This window comes from Perognathus longimembris, chromosome 14, assembly GCF_023159225.1.
Source record: "Perognathus longimembris pacificus isolate PPM17 chromosome 14, ASM2315922v1, whole genome shotgun sequence".
NCBI classification, from domain to species: Eukaryota; Metazoa; Chordata; class Mammalia; order Rodentia; family Heteromyidae; genus Perognathus; species Perognathus longimembris.
In genome coordinates this window covers 39,571,049-39,585,560 of record NC_063174.1, presented here as the reverse complement: position 1 = coordinate 39,585,560, position 14,512 = coordinate 39,571,049, and the positions used below count along the sequence as shown (strand labels likewise).

The 14,512-nt window shown below is 45.2% G+C and overlaps 1 protein-coding gene across 6 annotated transcripts in view; it reads right to left on the bottom strand.

The window, feature by feature from the left end:
• Window positions 1-14,512, bottom strand: part of Rgs6 (regulator of G protein signaling 6) — a 480,138-nt gene that overhangs the window by 84,342 nt on the left and 381,284 nt on the right. For all 6 annotated transcript variants that reach the window (XM_048361955.1, XM_048361951.1, XM_048361952.1 and 3 more), the window contains 4 exons: window positions 6,123-6,173; window positions 2,611-2,717; window positions 1,479-1,530; window positions 609-673 (listed from right to left, as the gene is read on the bottom strand). In XM_048361955.1, coding sequence (XP_048217912.1) covers window positions 609-673; window positions 1,479-1,530; window positions 2,611-2,717; window positions 6,123-6,173 — 275 coding nt within the window. The remainder of the gene's footprint in view (window positions 1-608; window positions 674-1,478; window positions 1,531-2,610; window positions 2,718-6,122; window positions 6,174-14,512) is intronic.

Here is a 14,512-nt window from a genome sequence, read left to right as displayed (position 1 = left end):
TCCAAAGTGCCTGGACCATTCTACCCTCCCACCAGCAATACAGGAGAGTTCCAGTTGCTCCATGCACATATTATTTAGGATTACCTTTAAAAAAAATTTTAGCCACCCTGGTAGATACGTAGCTATATCTCAGCATGGATTCTGCTTTCCAAATGGCTAATGGTGTTGAATATCTTTCCATATACTTCTTTATCATCTTTTTGTCTTCTTTGGTAAAATTTTGGTTCAAGTCCTTTGTCTACTTTTTTCTTTTGAGACAAGACCCTCCTGTGTATCCCAGGCTGGCTTTAAACTCACAATTCTTTTGCCTCACCTTCCTAAGGGATGGGATTTCAGGTGTGTGCTTACATGCCTAACTTCCTCTGTCTACTTTCATGTTGAGTTGTTGACTCTTTATTGTTGAGTTTTGAGAGTTATTTATGTAAAGATTCAATTGTACTGTGATGCTGAGAGAGGAACTGAAGACAAAGGAGAGGAGACAGAAGAGACTTTCCCTTCTCTGTCTGAAAAGGACCAAGAAAGACAAAAGGGGGAAGCATAGCCTTCAACAGTACTGCAGCTATGGTTGCTCTTCTTCAAGAGCAAGCCTTGGAAATAGTTATACTTACAGCTTCATAATCTGCCAATTCCAGCCTTGCTTTATTCTGCATTGTCCTCTTACAGAGATAGATGGCTGAGGGAAGAAGAGACATTGCAATTGTATAAAGCCATCAGTGTAGTGGAATAATAAGCCCATCCATCCATCAATCCATCCCTTTTTATTCATCCAGTAGCTCCTGCTGTGTGCTAAGCTCTGTCCTGGGAAGAAAACATTTTCTCACCCAACCTCCATGGATCTCTCTGTAGGTCCATGCCAGATAAGGACCCTGTCTACCAATCCTGGTAACTTCTCATCTCCCTCATCACTCTGCTATTCCCCAAATACCTGCCACTCAGTGTGATTATTTCCAACTGTGACCATGTTACACCTGGGCCCTAAAGCCTCACACTGAATCCTCAGAAGAAAGAGTAGGGCCCTTAGTGGAGCCAATGGGGTTCTTTATGATATGTTCTCTACTTGTCCTGTCACGCTCTTCTCCATCCTCACATGGGCACTGCAAGCCCATGAAACTTCTGGTACATTCTTCTGAGTATGTGTCCTTTATATGGAAGGGCACTCTCTTCTCTCTTCTTTCCTTGTGTCCATCTAGTAAGGTGACACTAACATCTGAAGACCCAGCTCCATGTGTGGGATGGCATCTATGCCCGCTGGACCACACAGCCTCATTCCCTGCACTGTGTTCCTGTACACTAAGACCCAGGGCTGACTACATTGTCTGCTGAGTGAGGTTGAAGGCTCTTTAGGGACAGAGGCTGTACCCTGGCCCAGCATCTAGGCCTGTTCTGCCAGGTGGTGGAAAGAGCAATGGAAAGGGAGCGTTATCTTCTGCACTCCCAGGAGGAACAAGGAGGTATGGGGCCCAGACTCCAATTCTCACCATAGTCAGTGTTCTCAGGTTCCCAGCAGTTTGAAGGCCAGAAATAAGGAGCCTGTGACAAAATGAAAAAGCACAAGATGTTAGGATCCAGAGACACCCACCCTCCTATCCCTCCCAGGCCCTGCCCCAGGGTGGCCTCTCTCCCCATCTCTGGTGCTCCACTCCACACCTAGCTCTCTCCTGTTCTTAAATGCAGCTGAGACAAGTCAGCATTTTAATCTCCACCCCCCTTTTAGCCTATTTGAGGAAATCCATTTTCAATCTTTTTTAGTTTAGACTTTTACCCATCCATTATCCTACCCCCAGTTCCCTCCAGGGCAGACTCTGGGAGAAGGTGTGTAAAACGGGTGGGGAGGACTAGGTAGCAAACAGCTTTAGCTCTGGCTTGGCCTGCTGTAATAGGAAGGTGGGGGCTAATGTGATCATGCTTGCCCAGCCTCATCTCACCGGTGCCTCCTAGGGTTAAGCTTCTAAGCTTCTCTGAGTGCCTTAGTTTTCTTATCTGTACAATGGGTGTCATGTACCCTTTTAGAAGTTCATGCTTCAGAATAGATGAGGAAATATGTGCAGAAGGTCTGCTACGGTCTGAATGTGTTACCCCCAATTCCAGCACCCCAAATTTATATGTTGAAATCCTGAACTCCCAGGGTGATTGTATTAGAGGATGGCACCTGTGAGAGGTGATTAGATAGAACCCTTATGGATGGGATTAATTCCCTTGTGAAAGAGGCCTGGAAGACATCCCTTCTTCCTACCACTCTGAGGACCCAGCTAAAAGGCACCATACAAGGGAGAGGGAGGGCTCTCACCAGGCACCGAAGCTGCTGGCCCCTTGATCTTGGCCTTCCCCACCTCTAGAACTGTGTAAAATGAATTTCTGGTGCCCATAAGCACTGTAGTTTATAGTATTCAGTATAACAGCCCCAAAGGTCCTAGCTAGTGTTCCTCAAATACTAGGCCCCCAGTGAAGGCCCTCTGCTACTAGTTAAGTGGGCCAATCCAACAGGCCAGATCCAAGTGCTAGTGAGGGTGAATCTTGCTCCCGTAGGTCCCCCTCATTATTCTTCTTATCTGAGATAAAATGCTGGCGAATGGAAAGGAATTCCTCAGGAGGAGGAGCCAGCAGATCTACCTGGAAGCGGTAAAAGGTGCCATCGTCCTTCATGGTGAGAACATGGTCGGAGATGGGAAAGATGTAACCCTGGGCAGCTATAAGGCTTCCCAGGTGTATTGCTTCAACTGCAGAGACAAAAAGAGGCACAAAGCAGATTATTCATGGGTCATGTGAGGGGAGAGGAGACAGTGGGGGAGGCCATCCTGTATTTGGGGCTCCTCTGAGGATCTGGCAATACTTAGCCTCCCCACTCCTCAAGGCCTTCCAGAAGCAAGCCAGATCTAGCTTTATGGTTAGGAGCACGGGCACTGGCATTGATGAACGTGTGTATAATGAGGTGAGATATTTCACATAAAGCACTCAGCTATGTCTGGTGCAGGGCAAACACTCAATAAGCACTGGCAGTTCTGATTCATCGATTTCGTTTCATCATGTTGGATTGTCCCCAGTCATGAGCTCAGAGCCTCCCTGTTCAGTGAGACTTTGAACTTGAGTTGCACCCCTGATGTGACAGTGGCCTTAGCAAGTAGGACAGAACTTCACTTTCTCAGAAAACTGATGAAAAAGACAATGAGATGAGTGGTGACACAGAGTGACCAATCTGACACAAGTGAGACTATTTCCTCCACAGTCAGCTTGTGGCTTTGTTACCAGCCAGAAGTACATGCACATTGGTAGCTAAGGATTTATGTTTATTCTGAACACAGAGAAAAGACAAAAACCTGCATGCTTCCACTGTTATTTAGACATGAAAATTGACATGGTCAGGAACTCTCTAATAATGACTAATTTTATCTGCTTAATGAGGACCCTTTTGCTTTGTAAATCCTATATACTTTTCCCTTGGTGTTCTTGGAGGATGGATGCCCCAGAGATGTCAAAAGCTACAGATCCTCAAGACCTTATATAAAATGGTACATCTATTATATTTGCATATAAGCTATGTACATCTTCTTATATATGTTAAATCATCTACACATGACTTACGATGCCTGATACGATGGAGATGCTATATGCAAATAGTTGTTTTACCGTGTTGCTGAGGGGATAATGACAAGACAAAAGTGTGCATAAGTTCTTTCTTTTCTCTTTTTTTATTGTTAAGATGATGCACAGAGGGGTTGTAGTTATATGCTTAAGGTAGTGAATACACAGACATTTCTTTCTACATACGTTCTTAAAGATTTTTTTCATGAATATTTTCTGTCCAAGGTTGGCTGAATCTAAGGATACTGCCCCACAGATATGAAGGCCAACTGTATGCTTCAAGAACCATGGATCAAAGAAGTCCAAGAGTGGTTGTATATACCTTTAACCTAAGCACTTAGGAGGATGAGGCGTAGGATGGTGAGGTGAAGGACAGTCTGAGCTGCCTAGGGAGACTTGGTCTCAAAAAAAAAATGAAACAACAACAACAACAAATTCAAACAAAACTAGTCTAGTTCAGCAAGAAGGGAAGTTGCATTGTTTGCAGGTACTCCTATCTCAGGGATAAAGAGCAAGATCCAATAAGAAGGGGACTTCATGTCACCAACAATGGAGTTAAAGCACTTACTCTGTTCTTTGAAAAAAAGATTTTTCTTAGAAACTTGGCAAGTGGAAAGAAAAAACACAGAAGAGGGAGGGAAGAAGGGAGGAGGGAAGAAGAAAGGAGGGAGAAGGGAAGGAAGGAAGGAAGGAGGGGAGGGAGGAAGGGGGATTGGATATTCTTGACTTGCCAGGACTTTTATTTGCCTCATCTCTGCCCTGCATTCCCTGCTGGTGAATTGCGCCTGACTTCTCAGCTACTTCTCAGAATCCCTAAGTGGTTCTCATGCCTTGCTATTCTCTCAAGGGCATTGGAGTAAGGTAGACCATTATAGACATGATGGTCTCCATTCTGAAACTTTTACAAAAGCTCCTCATGCCAGGACCAGAGGAATCTCACCCTCAACTAGCTAGACTAGAGCCTTCTTCATCCTCCCTATCTTCCTCTTCCTCCTTTTCATCCCATCAGAAATATAATGCCTATTTTAGGTGAGTGAAGAAGAAACCCACAGTCTTAGAACCTCACTACTCAAGTTGAGCATTCTAATCAAATGAATATTGGCTTCAAATAAATGGAACTAAACGGGTGGATGCTCTTGCGCACTGAGTGTCAGAGTGGGCCACTATGCATCCAGGACGTACAAGGGAAGCACACAGCTCAGGGGGTTTAGATTCTATCCCTGAGGTAGATTAGCAACCATAGGATTTTCTTTGTATTAGGAATTTGACTAGAGTTAAGATTTCTTTGAGTGTGTGTGTATGCTAGTTATCAGTGTGGACACTCATCAAGTCTAGGGTTCTCTAAATGACCTGCTTTTCAGAATCTCAGATTTCTGGCAAGTATGTTTACTGTTTGTTTGTTTGTTTTTGCCAGTCCTGGGCTTAGACTCAGGGCCTGAGCTCTGTCCTGGCTTCTTTTTGCTCAAGGCTAGCACTCTACCACTTGAGCCACAGCGCCACTTCTGGCCTTTTCTGTTTATGTGGTGCTGAGGAATTGAACCCACGGCTTGATGCATGCAAGGCAAGCACTCTACCACTGAGCCACATTCTCAGCACACGTATGTTTAATTGAACTATCAATTCTAATGTCCAATAGTCAAGAATAGATTAGCAACATCTTTTAAAACACAGAAAGGCCTGAAGAGACCTCCCACTCCCAGCAGGGTTCACAATTGAAGGTCAGAAAAAAAAAACCCTCAAGACAACATGGTGGATGGGGACCACTTAATTTGAAGCAAGTAGTTCTAATCACTCCCAATACACATCAAGAACACCAAAGCGGATCTGTACAAGTGGATCTTTGTAAATATGACCTTCAGAGATCAAGAACACCCTAAGCCAAAGAAATACTTTATAAATTCAGAACATCATTCACTAATAGCACATGGATAATTAGCTTTACTTATCTACAATTTTCATTTTTTCCCCTAGTTATACTGTAAAAACAAATATTTCTGTTTATTTTCTGGTGAGAGGACAGACTTGCAAAGTATCTTACTAGTCAGAGTTTTGTTGTTGTTTTCTTGGGAGAGTTTGTCTAATTGAAATGCACAATTAGAGCTGGGGGGGGGGAAGAAAAACCTCCATCATTCCTTCACTTATTGCAGAAGCAGAAAACAGAAGGAGTCTTTGCAAATAATTAAACATCTTAATTGTGGATCAGGCAATCTAATTTCAAGAGCTGGCTCTAGAAGGCTGCTCAGCGACAGGCTACAACTTATCTTTAATTGCCTGCCGCTAACGAGAATTCATCTCATTTTGCACGCTATTGTATTGAGCTCTTTGGCATTCTAAATAGTTGCTCATTTCCTCAAAGGGTGATTTAAATATGAAGATAGATATTTGGGGGAAGAAAAATAAATTAATTTTTATTTTGTAAATAGGGTGATGCCACATCTTGGAGTCCACACAGAAGCACCCAGTTTTCAAGATGGACAGACAGCGTGGTTTAGGAGTTGGCATTAATACCAGGGGAGGTGAAGGCAGGGTCAAGGATCAGTTACCTGGGTCCTCAATGGAGAGGTTCTTCATGAGCCACTGTACAACATCAGTACCTGCAATGACAAAACAGTTTCTACTGAAAACTTTGTGGGTGCTTAACCCCTGGAAGAGAAGAAACACACTTACCTAAGAGAACCCCATTTTCCATCAGCACAGAGCCTGAGAGCTGGGTTACAATCTCTTTCCATCCCTTGGCAATTTCCATCATTGCTACTACATCCTTTTCGCCTCAAACTCACTTGGATGACTCAGGGTATAGCCACATTTCTAGGGGGTAACTCTAAGGAATTTCCTGGGAATATAGATTTCGATGACTTCCCCAAGACTGGTGAATTCTACATTTATTATTATTACTATTATTATTATTATTATTATCATCATCCTTATCATTATTTTATTTTATCATTGCCTTCCCTAGCTTTCTGCCTTTACTGACAAGGTTCTTGCAAGACTGTCTCATTTCTTCTTGCTTGGGCCGATCCTGGATCAATGTCGCTATGAGTCTGTGTCAGACACTTCTGTGTGTTCTGCGAAACCTCCTTTCTCTACTTGTGGGTCTAAGCTTGATCTCAGTTCTCGGCTCCTCTGAGGTTGGGTTTGGACTGAGTTCTGCCAATGGGATGTGAGCAGAAATAGCCTAGGAGGCTTCCATAGAAACTTCCAGGTGGCTCTCCATGTCTATACCCGCCTTTGCCTTCCCCAGCTTTGGATAGAGAGGACTCTGGGGGCCTGGGGAGGAGGGCAATTGGGAAGAGCCACAACAGGAAGGAGCCATGACTCTAACTAGGAAAATGAATCCAACTATAAAAAGGAATGCCCATTTAGTGCTCTCCCTTGACTGAGAGATAAACTTTATGGTGGTAATACCCTGATGTTTGAGGGTTATCTACTAAGGCATACAGTACTACCTTAACTAATTTATAAAATCATAACTATCAACGGGAATTTTAAAGTGTATTTACTTCAACCCAATTCGATACTTGTCTCATCTGAACACTTGGACAAGAGTTTCAGGAGAACCTCAGCATCTTGGAACTCCCAAGTCTCCACCAGCAAAGCAAGCCTGTTCCAGCTTTTGCTTAACAGAAAGTTATACTTCACTTTAGACTTAGTTTTGTTCTTTGATAATAGAAGAAGCAACCCAAACACAGACCTGACCACTCTGGGAGAGCAGCCCTTCAGATACTTGGATAGCCCTTCCACAAGCCACTGACATTCTCGCCCCAGATGAGGAGGTGCTGACCCTTCGGCCTCCTCCTCCTCTCACATGCTGTACCCTATGGTTCTCTGAACATGAACCCTATAGCTTGTTTCTTTTTGAAAACATGGTGCTGGGAACCCATGTTCTAACAGGAGCACTGTTCACATAGGAGGGGAAATGTCCAATTTCCTGCAAGGTGTTTGAACATGTGGCTAAGTTCACCATCCAGTAACGCACAGCACTGAGAGTGGCTGTCACCTCAGGCAGAGTATTTGGTGGAGAACAGCCTCACAGGGGTGGGGTTCCCAGATTTATTCACCCTGCTGTACATGTGATGCCTAAGTGGGAGGCCCAGGAGGGTCTGCTCCGTGCTCTCCTGGGCTGGGTTCTAGAGTTTCTTAGAAATCTAACCAGTGGCCAAGGGACCAGTATAGGCTGGAGTGTCTAGACATTTCATATCTCTCTCTCTCTCTCTTTCTCTCTCTCTCTCTGTATGTGTGAAGGCACTGCAGATTAGGGCTGTCCACACCACATCTCACTTGTCCTGTGCTTCCCCCCAGTTCAGCCTTCACTGACAATGACATTTCTTCACATTTCAACCTCAAAAACATGACTTCTAAGCTCCTTTCTGCCCTGGCTCCCAGATGGTGTCTATCAGCTAAACTTTGGGTAAAAAAAATACTCCCATTTATTTATATTCTGAGAGAGAGAGAGAGAGAGAGAGAGAGAGAGAGAGAGAGAGAGAAAGAGAGAGCATGTGTGTCTGTCTGTCTCTGTGTATGTGTAAACACGCACATGCGCGCATGCGCATGTGTGTTCATTTCCTCCAAATTACACAAGTTCAACATTTGTCTTAGGAAATGTCGAACAATGCAGAAATCAAACAAGAACTATAATCCCACATTGGGGATTGGTGTTGGAGTGTGTGTGTGTGTGGGGGGGGGAGGTGGATTGTAACCTGTTTTTTTTTCCTCAAAAGAAAAATAGTTCTTTTCTGTGGGTTGCCTGGAAACTGTGAGGTTTCTAGCCGCACTCCAGCCCTCCCCAGGGCCAGAGGATTATCTTTGTGCTGAGCTTGCTCAACCATTATTTATCACCTGCCAAGATTGATTACTCACCCTGGGACAATGACAGCCCTTCCTTTCCCCTGTTAATTACTGTCATCATTAATATCCATGTCACTAATTAGTATTCATTCACACTGAAACTCCTTCCTTGCAATCGTATCCACTCCCCCACCCCAGCCGCAGCCCCATTGTCTGGGGTTCTGCCCCCCTTTTGGTGTGTGGGGCTCCGTCTGTGGCCTAATTGTTCTCCCTAGTCCACTAACCTCGGGGAGCTGAAAAAACAAAATCACATTGGAGCACTTTTCTTGTAAAGAGGGAGACTCACAAAAGCCCCCTTCTTTCCCTCTAGTATGTGGGAAGCACTGAGTTGGGTTTCTGGAGCCTGGTGCAGCAATTGTCACCATCATGGTGTCATCCGGGGACTGGCACAATTGTGCCCGGGACCAGGCCAGGGCTGAGAAGCTGCCCCTGACTGTCCCGGGCCCTCCCACTCTATCAGCTATGGCATCGCCCTACCACGGCCCCTCATGCACGGTGGGCACTGTTAGGTGGACTGTAACAGCCACAATGAACTATTCTTGCTGTCATGGGTGTGTGTGATTTCAGGCCTCCTTGGGTTGACCTGGGATGACCACCCTCCACCACAAGGCAGGAAGTAGACCACTGCATGTGCAAACCCTAGGACAAGAGAGGAAGGGGAAATTGATGTAATTCTCGTCTGTACAGAGAACTCCAATTACCACATGGTGGAAACAGGCAACAGGAGTCCAAAGCATTTCATTTTTTTCTTCCACCTTTTCCTGCCTTCAGTTCCCTTCCCTCCCCAGCCCGCCATCATTCTTTCCTTCTATGAAGAATCTGAAGCAGATTTGTTTCCTGTGCCATCTAAAAACCCAGTGCTGATCCTCTGTCACCACTGTTGGGGTGGGATCATTCCTTAGTGCAGCTTCCTTGTTGGGGACTTAGACAAGATATACCATAACCTCACCGGCACAAGGAAGGCACCCTTTATCCCCACAGAGCCCCAAACACTTTGTCTGAAAGTTTGTCATTTCTTAACAGGTATTCCAGGAATATCCATGAAACACACCAGGGCAACCCTTCACTGCACGTGGGTCTCACTAGTGCCTTCGAGTATGGTGAGCACATTGATGGGAAAGTGCAGCCATGAACTGTGTTTCCAGTGATACCTTCTGCAGATAAATGAGTATTGGGGATCAACCCCAAAGTCCTCTAACGGGGAATTAAATAAATAAATTATAGTTTATTCATGGAATAGTTATTGAACACCTAGTATATTAAGTGAAAAAGCACATTGACAACAGCATATATTGTAAAATGACATTTTTTCAATAGGGAAAATGTCCATATGTGTGTATAGTTATACATATATATGCACACATACATGTATATGTACACAGAAGTACATTTAAACTGCTAACTTATGTTACCTTGGGCCAAAGAGAGACATCAAATTCTGGGCAATTTCTACTCTTTACTTCTCTACAATAGGCTTCAGAATAATCCTACAATAATAATAATTCCATGATATAATTAGATTATATTCATTGAGAAGATGAGTGGAAGGATATTCCAAGTAGGACTTAAAAAAAAAGAGATTTCTTTTATGCTTTAGTTAAAAAAAAAGTAACAATAAATGCTAGGGATATGGCTCAAAGGTAGGGTCCCAGGCTTAGCTCAAGGTCCTTAGTTTGATTGCTAGTACTGAAAATGAATGAATGAATGAACAACGAGCTCTTAGAGAAAGCCTAACTTTAGAGGAAGTTGTTATTGGGTTTTGAGAATAGGCATACCGCATAGCTTGCAGGAAGAAGGTGATATATGAGAAGGAAACAGTGTGGAAAAGCTTAGTGCCACTGTTAAGTAGTATTACTTGGTCAATGGGATTTCCTTGCAAAGGCATAACAAATACAGTGTTTCCTATCAGGCATATGAAGCAAGAAGGCACAGTGATCAGAAAGCTAGAGACTAAACTGGGCATGGGTGGTTCATGTCTGTAATCCTAGCTTATCAGGAGGCTGAAATTTGAGGATCCCAGTTTGAAGCCGACCTGGGCAGGAAAGTCCATGATACTCTTATCTCCAGTTGACCACCAAAAAGCCAGAAGTGGAGTTGTGGTGCATGTTGTAGAGTTCCAGCCTTGAATGTAGAAACTCAGGGACAGAGTCCAGGCTCTGGCAGCACTGGCAGAGCATTGGCACATACATGCATAAAAATGACAGGTAAAGATGTGACTTTGACTCATGGTATGTCCCTTTTAAACTGCAGAGCCCTGGGAAGGTCCCCACATGCCCACCCTCCCCAGTCTCTATTTCTTCATGTCAACTCTAGGGGAAAATACCATCTTACAGGAGAAAACAAGATCATATATACAAATCCCTCTGCATAACACCTGGCTCATGATGTTCCTGAGACAGTCCGCTTATTCACGGGCCACACACCTGCCCTGTGCCTTCAGTTCCTCACAGGCAAAGAGAACAGTGATAATAGGACCTGTCAATATGGCTCTGAAGGTTAAAGGAACTTCCATACGTGCAAAGTGAATGCAGTACCTGGCACCATGAGAAACAGAAATGTACAGTAGCTACTAGTAGAAGCGGTGTTTTGTTGACCTTGTGTTGGGGTCAAGCATCTAATTGAGTCATCTGCACAGCTGAGAGAAACAGCAGCCATGTGATATGCTTGCAGGATTCACTTGCCTTTTCATTTTAGGTCTTTGGAGGCTGATGATCGGCTTGCTCAACAGGAGGCAATGGAGGGAGCTGCAGCAGGCAAATTTCAGGAGCCTAGTAAGGCTCACAGAGCGTCTGGGACCTCTGCCTGACTACTTCTGACTCTTCTCCTTTAGACATATGCTTCCCAGATGTGAGGGCAGAAAGCCAGACAGGAGCACTCATTCCATTGTGATGGAATCCGCATAGTTTTGGTTGCAGATACTCTGGTTGCTGGCCCATCACCGCATCACCCTCATCTCCTTCCCCTCTCCTCTTCCGTTATGTGGATCAGCTTTCTACCATCAAGTCATATCCCCCCCTAACTTGTACCTCTATTCCATTCCTGTACATCCTTCACCCCCAAACTTCCTCTGGTCAGCTTCCAATACTCTCAGCTTGGCCAAGATCCTCTGGGTTTTACTTGCAGAGAAAGATTCTTTCCTGTCTATGGCCATACCACCCTGAATGTGCCCGATCTCATGTGATCTCAGAAGCTAAGCAGGGTCGGGCCTGGTTAGTACTTGGATGGGAGAAAGATTCTTTCCTTTGGGAGTGCACCTCTCAGCTTGGAATTCCACCGCTACTCTGCGATCATGTGTGTCTGTTCCCTCTGGGTTCCTTTGCTAGGGTTATATCACCACAAGTAGGGTGGCTCTCAGGGCTTTGGTGTCTGGATGCCTGACATCAAAGTGTCAGGAGAGCTGGTGAGGAAGTTGGTGAACTTCTGAGGGTCTCCTGGCAAGAATGTCCTCCGTCTACAGAAGCATCACCCTCATTCCTGCCCTCTTCTTAAAACAAAATCGTGTTTCTCCTGTGCATCTCTCTGGCTAAGTTTCTCTCCCTCCTTCCCTCCCTCCCTCCCTTCCTCCCTCCCTCCCTCCCTCCCTTCCTCCCTCCCTCCCTTCCTTGAGTTTGAACTCAGGGCTTGGTGCTGCACCACACCTTCTGCCCTGTTTCTTACTTTTTGTTTGTTGTTTTGGTTTTGGGTTTTTTTTTTTTTTTGGTCAATTGTGGGGCTTGAATTCAAGGCCTGGCTGTCCCTGAGCTTTTTCTCTCAAGGCTAGCACTCTACCACTTTGAACCACAGCGATACTTCCAGCTTTCTGATGGGTAGTTGGAGATAAGAGTCTCATGGACGTTCTTGCTCTGGCTGATCCTCAGATCTCAGCTGGCTGAGTAGCTACAGGTATGAGCCACCAGCACCCAGCTTCACGGGCTATTTTTGAGGTAGGATCCATCCATGTCTAGCTGTATCGCAGGCGCCAGTCTCCCCCTATGGAGATGGAACTTTGTAGAGCTGTTTTTTGTTTGTTTGTTGCCCGAGCTGGTCTAGCACTGCAATCCCCCCAATCTTAGGCTCCTATGTATTTTTGGATTACAGGTGTATGCTTATTCATCAATATCTGCATTCTAAAACACACCAGATAATACAGAATCACCAACCGCACACCTTGGACAGGCATTTTACAAGCATAGTTTTAGAAGAAAAGTTTAGATTTTTTTTCATCTTTTATTACAAAAAGAAAGGGGAAGCACATATGTGTAACTGTAGCTTCTATTATTGATGATCCTCTTGTATCCCCTTCCTGTGGTTGAAGCTACACTATCTCTGTATCTTATCTGAGTATATTGGAAGCCATGTATACTGGTAAACATTGTTATATAGGGTAAAAAAAATATGAACAACTACAAAAGCAATACTTGCAAAACTGTTTGGTGTAAATGAACTGAACAACTCATGGGGGGAGAGGGAAAGGGGGAGGGGGAGGGGGGAATGAGGGACGAGGTAACAAACAGTACAAGAAATGTATCCAATGCCTAACGTATGAAACTGTAACCGCTCTGTACATCAGTTTGATAACAAACATTTGAAAAAAAAAAAGAAAGGGGAAGCACAGAAACACAGGCAGAGGGGGAACCAATTCAGCAGTGATATTCACTAGACGCTATGTTGGAAATGAACTTTACAACTTGGGGGGGGGCAGATGGGAGGGGAAAATTGGGAATGAGGAAGTGGTGACACTGATCAAAAGGAAATATACTCATTACCTGACTTATGTAACTGCAACCCCTCTGCATATCACCTTTAAAATAAAAACCCAAACAAGAAATCTCAACAGAATAATATTTTTTTAAAATGTTAGAGTCAGGCGCTGGTGGCTCATGCCTGTAATCCTAGCTACTCAGGAGCCTGAGATCTGAGGATAGTGGTTCAAAGCCAGCCAGGGAAGGAAAGTCTATGAAACTGTTATCCCCAATTAACCATGAAAAAATGTGCTACAAGCGGCCATGTGGCTCCATTGGTAGAGCATTAGCCTTGAACAAAAAGCTTAGGGACGGAACCCAGGCCCTGAGTTCAAGCCCCACTACACACATACATACATATACACACACACACGGTAGCAAATTTAAACAGAGATCATTGCTTTTCCTTAGTAAACACTGAAAGCAGACAGCAGAGATCAAAGTCAAAAAGGAACAGCAAGTCTTCAACCTCTCCCTCCAGGCTGGAAGATTCTGGCCCTCCTTCCTCCCTGGCCTGCCCCTGCACTGAGCTCACGTCTCACCTAACAGGTCAGCATTGACTCACCCTGGCTTTGGCCCAAGGTGGGATTTCTCCTTCTTCACAGGGAAATCCCCAAGTCATTTTGACCTGCCTTGAACAGGTTACCAGACAAACCGACTATGGACCACGGGGGATACCCATGATCTTAAATGAGGGCCTGCCAAAACCACCTTCTGTGGGGGGGGGGGGGCGGTGGTGGTGGTGTCTGGTTTTCTGTGACACCTGCAGCCCTCAGCCGCCCAGTGCTCACTCAGCAGGAAAGACAATGGGCTGAGGGGAAGCCCTGGGCCGCGCTCCTGGGCGGGCGCTCCCCTCCTCCCCCAGCTCCCCCAGCCCCACCCGGACCGGACCCTTGACTTCCCATTCCCTGCAATTTAAAGCTTCCTGGTGCATTATGAAAAAAAATAATAGGGGCAGCAGACCAGGCGAGGTTATTACCAACTCATAAATCAAGCGGGAGGCACGGAGGGCTGTGGTGAGGTGTCTGAGATGGGCTCCCTGGGTTTGTTATCTTACCCGAGCCCCCGCCATTGATTCATAACCTCATCACCCTCCTGCGCCTGAATCCCAAGTCTTATATCTAATTGTCAGCCGCTGAGTACATGATTTGCAAGAGGATGCGGGCAGCGGCAGACGTGGGGGTGGAGGAGAGATTAGTTTTGTCAATCAAAAGCATCCAGGACCAGGCAGTGAGCACCCGGGATTTAGCTCAACAATCAGCTTATTAAAGGGAAGGCTGGGTATGGCTACATTGATTAGACCCCGGCGTAGGGGGAGATGGGGGCTCGTGGCCATGGAGGGCATAGCTCCTGCTCCCTAGGGT